This window comes from Lynx canadensis, chromosome C2 (assembly GCF_007474595.2).
Source record: "Lynx canadensis isolate LIC74 chromosome C2, mLynCan4.pri.v2, whole genome shotgun sequence".
Taxonomy (NCBI): Eukaryota; Metazoa; Chordata; class Mammalia; order Carnivora; family Felidae; genus Lynx; species Lynx canadensis.
In genome coordinates, this window is record NC_044311.2 from 149868649 (window position 1) to 149882478 (window position 13830).

A 13830-nucleotide genomic window follows, 5' to 3' on the forward strand; every position below is an offset into this window, starting at 1 on the left:
TCTCAGGAGCCCACCTGAGAACTCAGCCGTTGGGACAGGGTGTGCCAGGCAAGGAGCTCCTTCTGGTTCAGCATGTGTCACCCTTATGCCCTGCAGCATGGGTTTAGTTTTCTTCTTTTCAAAGATGGGGAAACACCTCAAAATGCAACTAGAAAGGCTGAGTCTAACATTTACACCCAGGTTTTTTACTTGATGTTACAGGTTTTGAATTAAAAAAATGAAGATTATACGTACTTATTTTAAAAATCCTTTTTGTTTTCTTTTTAGCTTTGGCTTCAGTGACAAAGTCACCATGAATGGTCACGTCCCAGTTGGCTTGTATGGGAATGGCTTCAAGTCAGGTTCTATGCGTTTGGGTAAAGATGCAATTGTATTTACCAAAAACGGAGAAAGCATGAGTGTGGGCTTCTTGTCTCAGACCTACTTGGAAGTCATAAAAGCAGAACATGTTGTTGTCCCAATTGTGGCATTCAACAAACACCATATCCTTTTGATTTTGAAATAGAAACTGTGGAGAAACTCTGAAGAAATATTGTGAACCATTCCCTCCTTTTGCCCTCCTCTCGATTCTCATTTTTCAATCACAGTGTGCATTGTAGCTCTTGTTCCAGTCCATTGCCTCTTAACATCTGAGGCAGCCCTTTGTCCCTTTCTCTCTTCCGTTGGAATTGTGCCTTAGAAACCCCTAACGCAAGGTGGCTGTGTTCTGTGTGCAGCTTCCTGTAGCTCCCCTCTGTATTTCAGTTGTATCATGTCTAATAAGATGTGTGGTCTGCCTTGGAATTTCCCCTAATGACCGTGAGAAGCAAGATATCTTTAGGAAAATGTCCTCTGTGTCTTTATAAAACACATTCATATATTAGGAACTATGAAATTAGGAATCATAATAAACTTGCTTCTACTTCATCTTTCTTGGTGTTCATCTGAAATCAGACTGTAGTTTCAAAACTTAGATATTAATTTAGGAAATAGTTTTTTGTTGTTGTTGTTACCGAAATTTGAGTTCGCATACTTCAATTGTGAAAAATGTGTTGTTGTTCTAAGTCTTTAACTTAGGATATACGACAGATGATAAATTTAGCAGAATCCAAAGCAAGCCTTGCAGCAATTCTGGAACATTCTCTGTTTTCTACGGAACAGAAATTACTGGCAGAACTTGATGCTATTATGGGTAAGAAGGGGACAAGGATCATCATTTGGAACCTTAGAAGGTAAATATCGACCTGAACCAGTGATTACGTGTGTGGGAGGTGAACTGTTTGTGCAAAAATAGTTGTGTTCTATTGATCCGTGGTCGTACAGAATAGAAATACTTGGGAAGGTACTCATTTTTTGGCATAGGTCATGATTTGTCTTTTCCATGGGTGTTTTATTGAGGCCACTTTGGCTTCAACTCGAGGTAATTTCATATTATTAAAACTAAATTTCCTAGCCCTGCATATTCAGTATCCAGAGAGGCCAATTCTCACTTTCTGTTATTCTGTCCCTCTCCTCAAAAAGAAACAAACAAAAGAAATGGGAAGATCATATCTCACCTGACGAGCCCCGACCTGCGTAAGTTAGGTAGAGAAGTCTTTGTCCGTGACTTAAAGCTAAGCATGACTTAACATCTGGTGACAAAAGTAATGTGGATGAGGCCTCTGGATTGTTAAGGTTTTGTATCCTTGTGAGGATAAAATCATTTGCAAATAAGATTTTTTTAAAACTTTGGATGAATGTGTTAATGTTGATACCTAGACACATAGAATGATATGAATAAAGCACAAATTGAGTGGTAAGCCTAAAATACTTTCACTTTAAATCTTTTCTGATTTCCCTTATTCCCCTTTTTCTTGCTTTTTCTTTCATGCCCCTCCCATCCTTACTCCCCTCTTTTTTTTTATTTACACTTTTTATTTTGAGATACTTGTACATTCCCGTGCATAAATAATGGACCTCGTGTACCCCTTCATCCAGTTTCCCCCAGTGGCAGCATCTTGCAAAACTGTAGTGCAGTAGTGTTGATAATGACATTGGTAGAGTCAAGATACGGGACATTTTCATCACCACAGTGATCTCTCATGTTGGCCTTTTGTATTCACACCCACTCCCTCCTTCATCCCTGACAACCTCTAACACGTCTTCCATTTCTGTAACTTTGTCATTTTGAGAATGTCATATGAATAGAATCCTACAGTGTGAAACCTTTTGGGATTGGCTTTTTTCATTCATCATATTTCTCTGGAGATGCATCTGGGTTCTTGTGTGTGTCAGTAATTTGCTCCCTTTTCCTTGCTGAGTAGTGTTGTACTGTATACGTGGAGCACTGTGTTTAACCATTCACTAGTTAGAGCACATCTGGATTTTTACCATTTTGGGTTATTACAAATACAGCTGTAAACATTTATGCACAGGTTTTCATGGAATGTAATCTTCCTTTTTCCAAGGTAAATGCTCAGGAGTGTAATTGCTGGCTCATATGGTAGTTGCCTGTTTAGTTTTTTAAGAAACTGCCAGAATGTTTTTGGAGTGGCTCTACCATTTGACATTCCCACCAGCAGTGTGAGGGTGAATACAGTTTTTCGCCTCTTTCTGGATTCCTGTTCTTTCATTTTTCCCTTGCTTTTGTCTCCCTCCCCCCCCACCCCCCAACCAGGACATCTACCGTGGGTAGGTGTTTTGTTTTGTTAGCAGTGTATTTGCTTATCTTGCCATGAAGGTAAAATTTACCTCCTTCAAAAAATTGTTTTTATAGCTACAAAAGTGCAACAGAGTTTGATTTTGATAAGGATAAATATGACATCAGAATTCCTGAAGATTTGGATGAGACAACAGGGAAGAAGGGGTACAAGAAACAAGAAAGGATGGACCAAATTGCCCCTGAGAGTGACTATTCCCTGAGGGTATGTATTCAACTCTTTCTGGACATGGGAAAATCAGCAAATGATGGAAATTACATTTTCTGCTTATGTTATAAATGCTGTCAGTGAAAGTATCTCAGAACCAATTTATTTAACTTTTCATGAGCGCATTGGTGGTTGTATTTGGCTCAGAAAATGGTTTTTTAACTGCAAAGTCATTAAGTCTAATAGCACTTGTAGTTCTTTCACTGTGTGGTTACATTATTTGAATTAGGAATCCTAGAATCAGTATGTCCTATGATAGCTATAGTGATTGATTCAATCAAAAATACCAATTGTTTTTTAATATATATATTATATATATATATTATATATATATATATATAAAATGTATCCTGTATTTATAGACTACAGATCCTATGTATTAATACAGTTTTGTGATAAATACCTTTGACATTAAACCTAGAAATGAATATGTTTTTAAGATTGAAGAAATTAATAATCAAATAACAGTAGGATATAAAAAGAATTTTTTTTTTTTATTCACTGTGATAAGACATATAATACTGACTTTTCCCTTTACCTTTTGTGCTGAGATTATTCCATAACCCCAAGCTGAGGATACATTTGACATTTACAGGTTTACCATGTAACTTTTGGAGATCTTAACAGTTACAATGTAAGATACTTAAGTATTCCTTGATATACCCCAAAACATTATTGAAGTATGAAAATCTTGCTCACTTATGAAACAGGTCCAGAGGCAGTCAGAGTAGATGGTGTGGCTCAGGTCATGATCTCAAGGTCATGGGATCTAAGCCCTGTGTTGGCGCAGAGCCTACTTGGGATTCTCTTTCTTCCTCTCCCTCTCCCTTTCCTTCTCCCTCTCCCTTTCTTCCCTCTCCCACTTGCGAGTTCTCTCTCTCTTAAAAAAAAAAAAAGAATTGAAAATGGGTGCCTGGCTGGTTCAGTTGGACGAGCATGCAACTCTTGATCTCAAGGGTCGTGAGTTCAAGCCCCACATTGGGTATAGAGATTAAATAGATAGACAAACTAACTTAAAAAAAAAAATTGAAAACACATTTAGATTCCTGCTGATTGTTACAACTCAATTTTGAAAAAAATTGAAAAAAACTAAGCTTATTTACTCAGCATAAGTGTTGGTATATTATTTATGATATTTTCCTTTTGAAGTATATAATAGACCCTTTTGTCTGTATTAGATTTTTTGTCATTTTTGCCTAAATAAAATTTATTGCTACTTTTAAAATATAATAGCAATCAGGGCACCTGGGTGTCTCAGTTGGTTGAGTGTCCGACTTCCACTCAGGTCATGATCTCACACTTCGTGGGTTTGAGCCCTGTGTCGGGCTCTGTGCTGACACCTCAGAGCCTGGAGCCTGCTTAGGGTTCTGTGTCTCCCTTTCTCTGCCTCTCTCTTGCTTGTGCACTCACTCGCTCTCTGTCTCTCTCTCAAAAATAAATAAACATTAAGAAAGAAAATTTAAAAAATAGTAAATAAAATATAATAGCAATAGGGGTGCCTTGGTAGCTCAGTTAAGCAACTGACTTTGGCTCAGGTCGTGGTCTCACGGTTGGTGGGTTTGAGTCCCATGTCAGGCTCGGTGCTGACAGCTCAGCCTACTTTGGATTCTGTGTCTCCCTTTCTCTGCCCCGTGCTTGTTTGCTTTCTTTCTTTCTCAAAAATAAACATTAACAAAAATTAAAATGTATAGCAACATATATATTTGACAGAAGAGTCAGAAAATATAGTCCCTTTTTTTGTACATTTGTGCATTAAAAAAAAATTAAAATGAGATCATACCACATGCGCCGTTTTGTAACTTTTTGAAAAGTTTATTTGCAATTTAATATGGCATTTGTATAGGTCAATAGATTGTTTTCTGCACACCGTTTCTCTGGCTTTAGTATATTGAGTTTCATTTTTAAAGAAGAGCAATCAAATGTTAACTAATAACAGCTTCATAGTCTGTGTTGTTGAAGAGTTCATGGGTCCTTTATCAAAGCGAGGTCATAGCTTTCTTCCTAAATACATATATCAGTAAAGTTGAACACATTTGTGGGTAATTATTTGGAAAAGACAGATATTATTGTGTGTCTTTTCAGGCTTACTGCAGTATATTGTATCTAAAGCCAAGAATGCAGATAATATTACGTGGACAGAAGGTGAAGACACAGCTGGTTTCAAAGAGTCTTGCCTACATTGAACGTGATGTTTATCGACCCAAGTTTTTAGTATCCTTTATCTTCCTTTTTATGACGCCATATAAAGACACATTAATAAAGTGTATTCCTCTTCCCCCTTTCTCCTTTTATTCTGGTATGGAGTCCTCTCCAACTGTGCCCTTTTTTATGCACTTTGGGATTCATTAAAAAATGACTTAGAAAGGATGATTTGAAGGAAGTGAGGTGGCATGTTCAGAATTTTCCTTAACATTTAAGACTAAAACAGTGAGAATTACATTTGGATTCAACTGCAGAAATAAAGACCATTATGGGATAATGATGTATCACAGAAATAGACTCATCAAAGCTTATGAAAAAGTTGGATGTCAGTTAAGGGTAAGCTGTAGATCTGAAAATATCTTTTATAAAGTTAAAATACCATGTTACTGGGTCAAATGTGAAATAACATGCTTTGTGTAATAACTTTTAAGTGTCAATGTGTTTAATGATGTTGGTACGGCACTTGAACTTAAAATACTTTTGTATTTCCCATTTGGTCCAAATAATCTTACGAGGGGGACAGAATATTTTATCTCTGTTTTACAGTTGAGGAAATTGGGGCCAATAAGTTAGGTAACTTGCCCAGACCTAAAACGAGTATGGATCTTAGGCCCGGATGCAGATCTTTTGACTGCATCTGGATATGGATCCGTGATTATTTCTGGGATGAAATTGGTTTTATTTAGTCCTGACTCAATAGCCAGAAAAACAGGATCATATAGGTGAGTACTTCTCTGGAGTTAATTCCTAAATATATCAGGCCTTCCTCCTAAACCACTTCCGTTGTTGCAGAATTCAGTTTAGGTTGATGAACATTACCCACACTATGCTTGTTTGTTCATCCTTAAACATGTTTTCACAGAAAGGTTTTTTGGGGGTGTATGTGTTAAGAATTGAGTGATAAGTTTTGAAAATCAAGTTTGTTAAAGGTTTTATGTCTAGGCATATTTTGTTTTCCAGTTCTATGGTTTTCATTTTCTGTTCATCTTATTTCATTCTAAATTCTTTGTAGAATGATGTGAGCTCTACACAGTATAATAGTGTGGGTTTATTTTCAATATCATGTAGTAAGGGTTGTAACTCTGTTACATGTTTTACATCGACACAAGTCCCGAATATAGCATTTTTGCAAAAGTAAATAAACTTGGTTGGGCTCTTCTTGGTAACCACTAATTTCAGTCAAAAAATAAATGTAGAGGGGCACCTGGGAGGCTCAGTCAGTTAAGCATCCAACTCTTGGTTTTGGTTTAGGTCATGATCTCATGGTTCATGGGATTGAGCCCCTTGTTGGGCTCTGTGTTGGAGCCTGCTTGGAATTCTCTCTCTCTCCACCCCCCCCTCCCTGCCCCTCCCCCAGCTCATGCTGTCTCATTCTCAAAGAAATAAAACATTAAAAAATAAATAAATACAGAAATATGGCAACCATGATATGCAGTATCAATCACATTTAAAAAACCAATTTTCATTTATAATCCAACTAGTAATTTTCAACAGAAGTATTCTATAATTAAAGTCACTAAATTTCATTGGTAATTGGAAATTCATTTTTGGTAATAAGCCTTATTTCTCAGGTGCTTTGGTTTTCAAAAGAAACCGTGTATCTGTGACAGAATGTTAATTATTTTTTTCTTTTATCATTGATGAAATGACCAAAGTAAGGTACACAGCCCATTTTTCCAACCCAATTATGTTTGCATTGTGTATAATTTCTGGTTAAGCTTGACCTGGTAAAAAATAGGCTTTTACAGCCAACTTTTATTTTTCTCTACCAGGTGATGGATTTGCCTTATAGTATTTGCATTCTTTGAACTCAATAAACAGTTTTTAAATAGGTGTCAGATATTTGATAGGATTTGCCATGCTAGATGATCAGAATAAAAAGATGATAAGGTACAGAGCATGCTCTCAGAGCTCTTTCTGGTGAGGGGACTGTAGTACAAGTCGGAAGCATCAGAAGAAGCTTTTTGGAGAGCATGGTGATGGAGTCTTAGTTGATGTTATTGTGTTGAAAGTCTGGCAAGGGTTTCCCAGGCAGAGAAAAATATCTGCCCAGGAAGGGAAAGAGGCTTCTGAGAACATGACCTCAGTAAGGGAGTAGTTTTGCTCTGCCTGGGGGGCAGATGTTAAGTCGCGAGAATAATGGGAGAGAGGCAAGAAGACGAGGCTCGAAAGGAGGCAAACAGGACCCACACATTGAAGGCTATTGTGGTTTACTGATCGAATGAGACAAACCACTAATGGTTTTGGTAGAGTGGGATTATGGTTAGTTTTGCATGGTTTCTTCTATAGTTGCTCTGTTTATGAACATTTTCACTACGTAAGTTATATATTCTTCCACTTTTTCCTTTTGTAGATTCTGCTACAATTGTGAGTAAAATACACTTGCTGATCACACATAGGTAATCAGAATATGTGACTCATACACTTTGAGTTCAATATTTTAGCTAGTAGCATTTTTAAAATAACTTGACTTCAACTGACCTAGGTTTTTATTCCATCACCATTAACAACTAGATGTGTAACTTTGGATAAATGATTTTAATTTTTATCTAGTAAACTTTTGGCATATTATTGCTAGAGTCTTTGCTAGTCTTTGTGGATATAGAAGGGAGTTAGTTGTGGTTTCTGCTATGTAAGAAATACATCCCAGTAGAGGTGGTCTGTTTCTCTTGGATAAAATTGGGGGTAATACTTGTCTAAATGGATATTTGACAACAGTGAAAGTGTTTTGGAGGAAGGCTCTAATATATTTGGGAATTAACTTCTAGAAAAGTAAAATTATCTACGAGACACTACTTTTCAATTGAAATTTTCTAAGAATCATGACATAAAATGTAGAAAAATGTTTCGTACAAATTGTAAATCCTTGTGGAAGGGTAATCATGTTGAGTATCATGTCTTATGCTTAAAACACTGATTTTATTTTCTTTTTCAGGCAAACAACATGGGTGTTGGAGTGGTGGGAATTATAGAGTGTAATTTCCTAAAGCCAACTCATAATAAACAAGATTTTGACTATACTAATGAGTACAGGTATGTTACCTATTTAAGTTACTGGTTTTTTAGTTTTAGAAATACTGTCATAACTTTTCCTTAGCTGAAATTTTTTTTTTCTGTCTTGTGGATGTTTTTATAGCATAGAACTTTAAGGAAATTGGTAGGTGAGAGGCATGGATAGAACACACATTTAACCATCTTCTCCCATCCTAGGAATTATATTGTACTCCATCACAAGTAGGAATACATTCTCTCCTATCTTTATTGATGAAGTATTTCTGAGCTTTGTGGAAAATATAGAGGGTGTGCTTGCTTTCTTGGTGTCAGCATTTATTATGTAATGTCCTGACACTTTGTGCTTATTAGTTGGGAACTGTAAGGTAATTTTGTCCTATGAGCCTTAGACAGAAATACTCTTATCTTTTAAGAGTGGTTAGAAGCCATAGGATGAATATGACCATCAATGTGACTTATAACTTTAGGAAGCACAGTTTTCCTATTGAGCATATATAACGAAATAGAATGTAAACATAGGAACATTTGTGATAAAGATAATGCAACAGGCCCTTTATTCAAATAAATACAACAGAAATAAAACAGAAAGTGGAAGGAAGAAAATAATAAAGGTGAGAGCAAAATCAGTGAATTAGGAAACACACATATAGAAAATCAATACACATTCAGAATTCACTCCTGAGGCAGATCCTACTCCTGTTTTTTTTAATGAGGACAATTTAATCTAAGGATTATTAACTAAGATAGTAGAGGGTGATTACCAGAAGGGGTAAAAGAGGACAACAGGTATCCAGAACTAGCAGATATGAAAGACGATTACCTCGTGGTTAGAAAAGAATAGACACGGGGCGCCTGGGTGGCTCAGTTGGTTAAGCGTCCGACTTCAGCTCAGGTCACGATCTTACAGTCTGTGAGTTCGAGCCCCGTGTCGGGCTCTGTGCTGACAGCTCAGAGCCTGGAGCCTGCTTCAGATTCTGTGTCTCCCTTTCTCTCTGCCCCTTCCCCACTCATGCTCTGTCTCTCTGTCTCAAAAATAAATAAAAACATTAAAAAAATTTTTTTTAAAAAAGAAAAGAATAGACAATAAAGGAACTAGGACAGGACCCCCCCCCCCCGCCCCCCCGGCAGAGATTCAGACAAACACAGGAACAAGCTACCTGCCATGGTAAGAAACTTGATAGAAGGCCTGGCCAGTGCTGGTCTGTAGATGTGGTCCACTGTTGCCAGAGGGTGTGGGTGTGCTGGAGCTGTTCTGTAGAGGAGACCTGTCTTTGCCCAAGGATGTGGGCACACTGGAACTGGTCTTTGTTGCTGGAGGTCGTGGGCTGCTGGGGGCAGAGCATAGCTAGAGAACACAGCTTAGAGCCTCTCTGGGGGGCCACTGGACTCTAGTCAAACAATAACACCGCATACCAGAACATGAAGGACATGTGTCCTGCTATCATCATCTAGCAAGTTCATTGCCCTGTTAATCCAGTTTAACATTTTTCAGGCTGCCGAAGGATAAATATTTATACCATCAAGTTTTAGAATCAGAAATCTGAGCAAAGAAGACTGGATTTGAAGCTGAGAGACAAGTTCATAACAGAAAAAATCAAAAAGCTCAAAGTTTGTTCTTTGATAAGAGTAGTAAAATCTATAAGCATCTGGCAATAAAAGGGAAGAAAAGAGAAAATAGCAATCATCACTATCAGAAATGAAAAGGAGGACATGACTACAGATCTATGGACACAAAAACATCAGAAGAATAATATGAACAATTACTCACCATCTTAGATGAATCGGGTACATTCCTTTGAAATTGAATCAATTTTTAGAAAACTTACAACATACTATGAGGGCACATAACTTTGTTAGTCAACTCATGAATATATTACAAGAAGGGAAATTTATGTTGATTCCTCTCATTATCAAGATATAAAAATCTTAATTAAAATAATAGCAAATACCATCCAGTGATATATATAAAAAGAAAAATTAATACATTAAAACCAGTTGGAGTATATTCCAAGATGACATGGGTAGTTTTAATATTCCAAAATCAATGCAGTTCACATTGATGTGAGAAAAGAAAACTCTCAGAGGTTATTTTCATAGCTAAGAAAAAGTACTTGATAAATCACAACACAAATTTGTAATTTAGAAAAAAAAAGGGACACTTACAAAACGATTAATGGAAGGGCATAGTAGCAATTAGGAGCATGTACACAGAACACCAAGCATCATTCCTACTGGTGAATTATTGATAGCTTTACCCTTAAGGGTGAAGATGAGACAAGGATATCTGCTATCCACCATTCTTGAATAATAAGGGAAGAAAAAGAAGTGAAAGTTACAAGGGTTGGAAAGGAAGAAATAAAACTTTCCTGTACAAGACAGTATTAAGTATATAGAAAGTCCAAAATGATCCACAAATTAAGAATTAATAAAGTAACAAGTTAAGTACTATGTAGTCTAGGGTTGCTGGATAAGAAGTATTCAGAAATGAGTGTATTTGTTTACCAATGACTAAAAACCAGAACATGAAAATTTTAAGAAGTCCTACTAAGTATCAAAAAAATCAAGTACTTGATTTTGGGATAAATAAAATATGCAATATACACATTGAAAACTATGAAATATTGTGGAGTAAAATTAAAGCCCTCAATGAGTAGAAAGGCTGAATATTATAAAATGTCAGTTTTTCTCCAAAATAATTAAATATAATTCCAGTTTTTAAAAAAAATCCCTGCCAGTATGTGTTGCTGTTGATATTAATAGGCTTATTCTAAACTTTATGTGGAAAGTCAGAAGAGTCAAGATACTTAAAGACAATCATTAAAGAATGACAAAGCAAGAAAACTTAATACTATTAAATACCAACACTTACAAAGCTGCCATTCACCAAGTGTGGTATTAATGAAAGGATGAACAGTCTAGTGAAATGGAGAAGCCCAAAATAACCCCCCACTTTTTATACATTCGATGACCTGATTTATGACAAAGATTACATCATAGTGTAGTGGGAAAATGATCATCTTTCCAAAAATGCTGGGTCAATTGGCAGTTTGTATGGATAATATAGCTCCTGCCTCAGATGTAGCAATAAATTGATACCAGATGGACTTTAGACCTAAATGAGAAAGACAAAAACAGAAAATGGAAACAAGAAAATTTTCAGAACCAGTAGTAAGCGGGTTTTTAAAATAAGATGCAAAAAGTATTGATGATAATGGGCAGAAATGGAAAAGTTATTTAAAATGAGTAAGAGCATGTAGGGCAGTTGGCACTCTCGTCATTGCTAGTGGGTATGAGAATTGATCAGTTTTGAAAACTGTTAGATTATCAAGTAGAGCCAAACATCAATTCACACCCCTGTGACCCCGCAGCTCCACTCCTCGGTGTATTCTCAGCAGAAATGGGTGCAGTCTTCTGGACTAAGGAATAGAGGTGATGAGAAAAAGGGACGAAGAGGGATTGAAAACATGAGATGTAGGGAGGGGATATATCTGGGAGAGAAGATTCATTTTCATTTGAATGCTTATGTGTTATGTGATCATGGAGGAAAATTTAGTGAGAGATAATGGTTGGGTATAGAAATATCTGATTTAGCCTGCCAGTGTAGAATATGAAATTTCAAATATCAAGTTTGAAAGCTTTATTTTAAATTTAGAATGTTACACTGACTGTACCTTGTGAGTGAGTAGGTGCTGAACTCAGGTGATTGCTTAAGGATGGCCTTAGCGTTCTTTATCTCAGTAGATCCCATTGATTTGCTTTTTATTAACGTCTTACTGGGGAAGAACGGACAGTCTTAATTGTGGGACAGAAGCTATTTTGAAGTATACTTGCTGGTAACGATTGCCTACATTTATTCTGACTTGAAGCTTGTATTGGTTGGGGTTGGAATTCAGAGCCTGCAATTCTCCCACTAAGTGGTCTGCAGCAGATTTTCCCAACAGAGGACACAAAATATTACTATTTGTGTCTTCAAAGATGGTCCTGGCTCTGGCTCTGCTCTAGGAACTTTTTTTTTTTTTTTTTAATGTTTGTTTATTTTTGAGAGAGAGAGAGTGTGAGCGGGAGAGGGGCCGAGAGAGGGAGACACAGAATTTAAAGCAGGCTCCGGGCTCTGAGCTGTCAGCACAGAGCCGGATGTGGGGCTCAAAATCACTAACCGCGGGATCATGACCTGAGCCGAAGTCGGACGCTTAACCGACTGAGCCACCCAGGAGCCCCTCTAGGAACTTCTTAATGTCCTTAAAGAAAATTGCCACAAGAGCCTTCTTTATTCACTGTACCTTTGGGAGTCATCATCCCTTCTCCCCCATAATGTCCACACAATCATTACTAGGTTGTTTGTGCTTTCTCTGTATTTGACATAAATGTAATCTTTATCTTTTTTTTGTTTTCTTAAATTGATTTTATGATTTTCTTTCTTAAGGCTGACAATAGCAGCACTAGGAGAAAAGCTGAATGATTACTGGAATGAAATGAAAGTCAAGAAAAATTCAGAATATCCTCTAAATTTGCCAGTTGAAGATATTCAGTACGTACATGAAAAAATGTCAACCATTCTAATATCAAGATGTGATATGGGGAGGGTATAGTGATTGTACAGTGTTCACAAACTTTTGACTAACCCATAGTCAGATGTAAGTTCTACAGCTCCAGTCAGCACACCATGAAATGAACCAATGAATATATACATTTATACATCATGCACGCAAAAGATGCATGAAATAGTGTTTACCCAAATGTTACATGCTGATACTTATTTTAAAAATGCAAGTCTTGCCCCACTATATTGATTTCATGATCCACTAATGGGTTGTACTCATTGTTTGAAAAACCTTCGTCTTGTGTAATAGGATCATGAATCTAAAGCGGACCTGAATTTCGATTGTAATTCTGCTTAAATAATGATGCAACATTGAACATATTACTTGGCCTCTTACAAGTTTACTTTTTCACTTGTAAAATGGGAACATTTTAGTAACACTCATCTTCTAGAGTTATAAGACTTAAAAATATGCCACACAAGCTGGTAGCACACAGTACCAGCTCTATTTATGACTAATAGCTGTGTACTGATGGAAAGATGACCAAGATGTGTAATGAAGAACAAAAAGATGCAATTCAGTGTATTAATTTCCCGTTTTATTTTTTTTAGTTTTTTAAGCATAGAAAATTCTGCCAGGGTTTAAAAAAATGAACAATGGTAGGTTCCTAAAATAAGAGACTTGTATTTACTTTATAAACTTCTAGATTATTTGAAGTTTATCTAACTATAAATGCATTTTTAAAAAACTAGATTTAAAAAGTGTTGGTAGAGGGGCACCTGGCTGACTCAGTCAGAAGGGTATGCAACTCTTGGTCTCGGGGTTGTGAGTTCAAGCCCCACGTGGGGTGTAGAGATTACTTAAGTAAAGAATACTTAAAATAAAAATAAAAGGTTATTGGCATTAAGGTGAAGTCTTCATTTTTTTTTATTTAAAAAATACTATTTTTTAGATGTTTATTTATTAGAGAGTACAAGTGGGAGAGGAGAGAGGATCCCAAGCAGGCTCCCTGCTGATAGCACAGAGTCTGAGTTGGGGCTTGAACCCATAAATCATGAGATCACGACCCGAGCCAAAATCAAGAGTCAGATGTTTAACCAGACTGAGCCACCCAGGTGCCCCAGTCTTCATAGATTAAATGAATTGTTAATAAATAATTGTTAAATGTTAAATGAATACCTACATTATTC

At 36.6% G+C, this 13830-nt stretch overlaps 1 protein-coding gene across 4 annotated transcripts in view; it reads left to right on the forward strand.

Annotated features, from left to right (window-relative positions):
- Nucleotides 1-13830, forward strand: part of MORC3 (MORC family CW-type zinc finger 3) — a 41838-nt gene that overhangs the window by 12578 nt on the left and 15430 nt on the right. For all 4 annotated transcript variants that reach the window (XR_003971876.1, XM_030330167.1, XM_030330168.1 and 1 more), the window contains exons 4-10: nucleotides 268-482; nucleotides 1064-1211; nucleotides 2735-2882; nucleotides 4968-5096; nucleotides 5304-5423; nucleotides 8023-8120; nucleotides 12523-12627. Coding sequence is in view for 3 of the 4 variants with exons in the window: in XM_030330167.1 (XP_030186027.1) it covers nucleotides 268-482; nucleotides 1064-1211; nucleotides 2735-2882; nucleotides 4968-5096; nucleotides 5304-5423; nucleotides 8023-8120; nucleotides 12523-12627 (963 nt within the window). In the remaining variant the exon portion in view is untranslated. The remainder of the gene's footprint in view (nucleotides 1-267; nucleotides 483-1063; nucleotides 1212-2734; nucleotides 2883-4967; nucleotides 5097-5303; nucleotides 5424-8022; nucleotides 8121-12522; nucleotides 12628-13830) is intronic.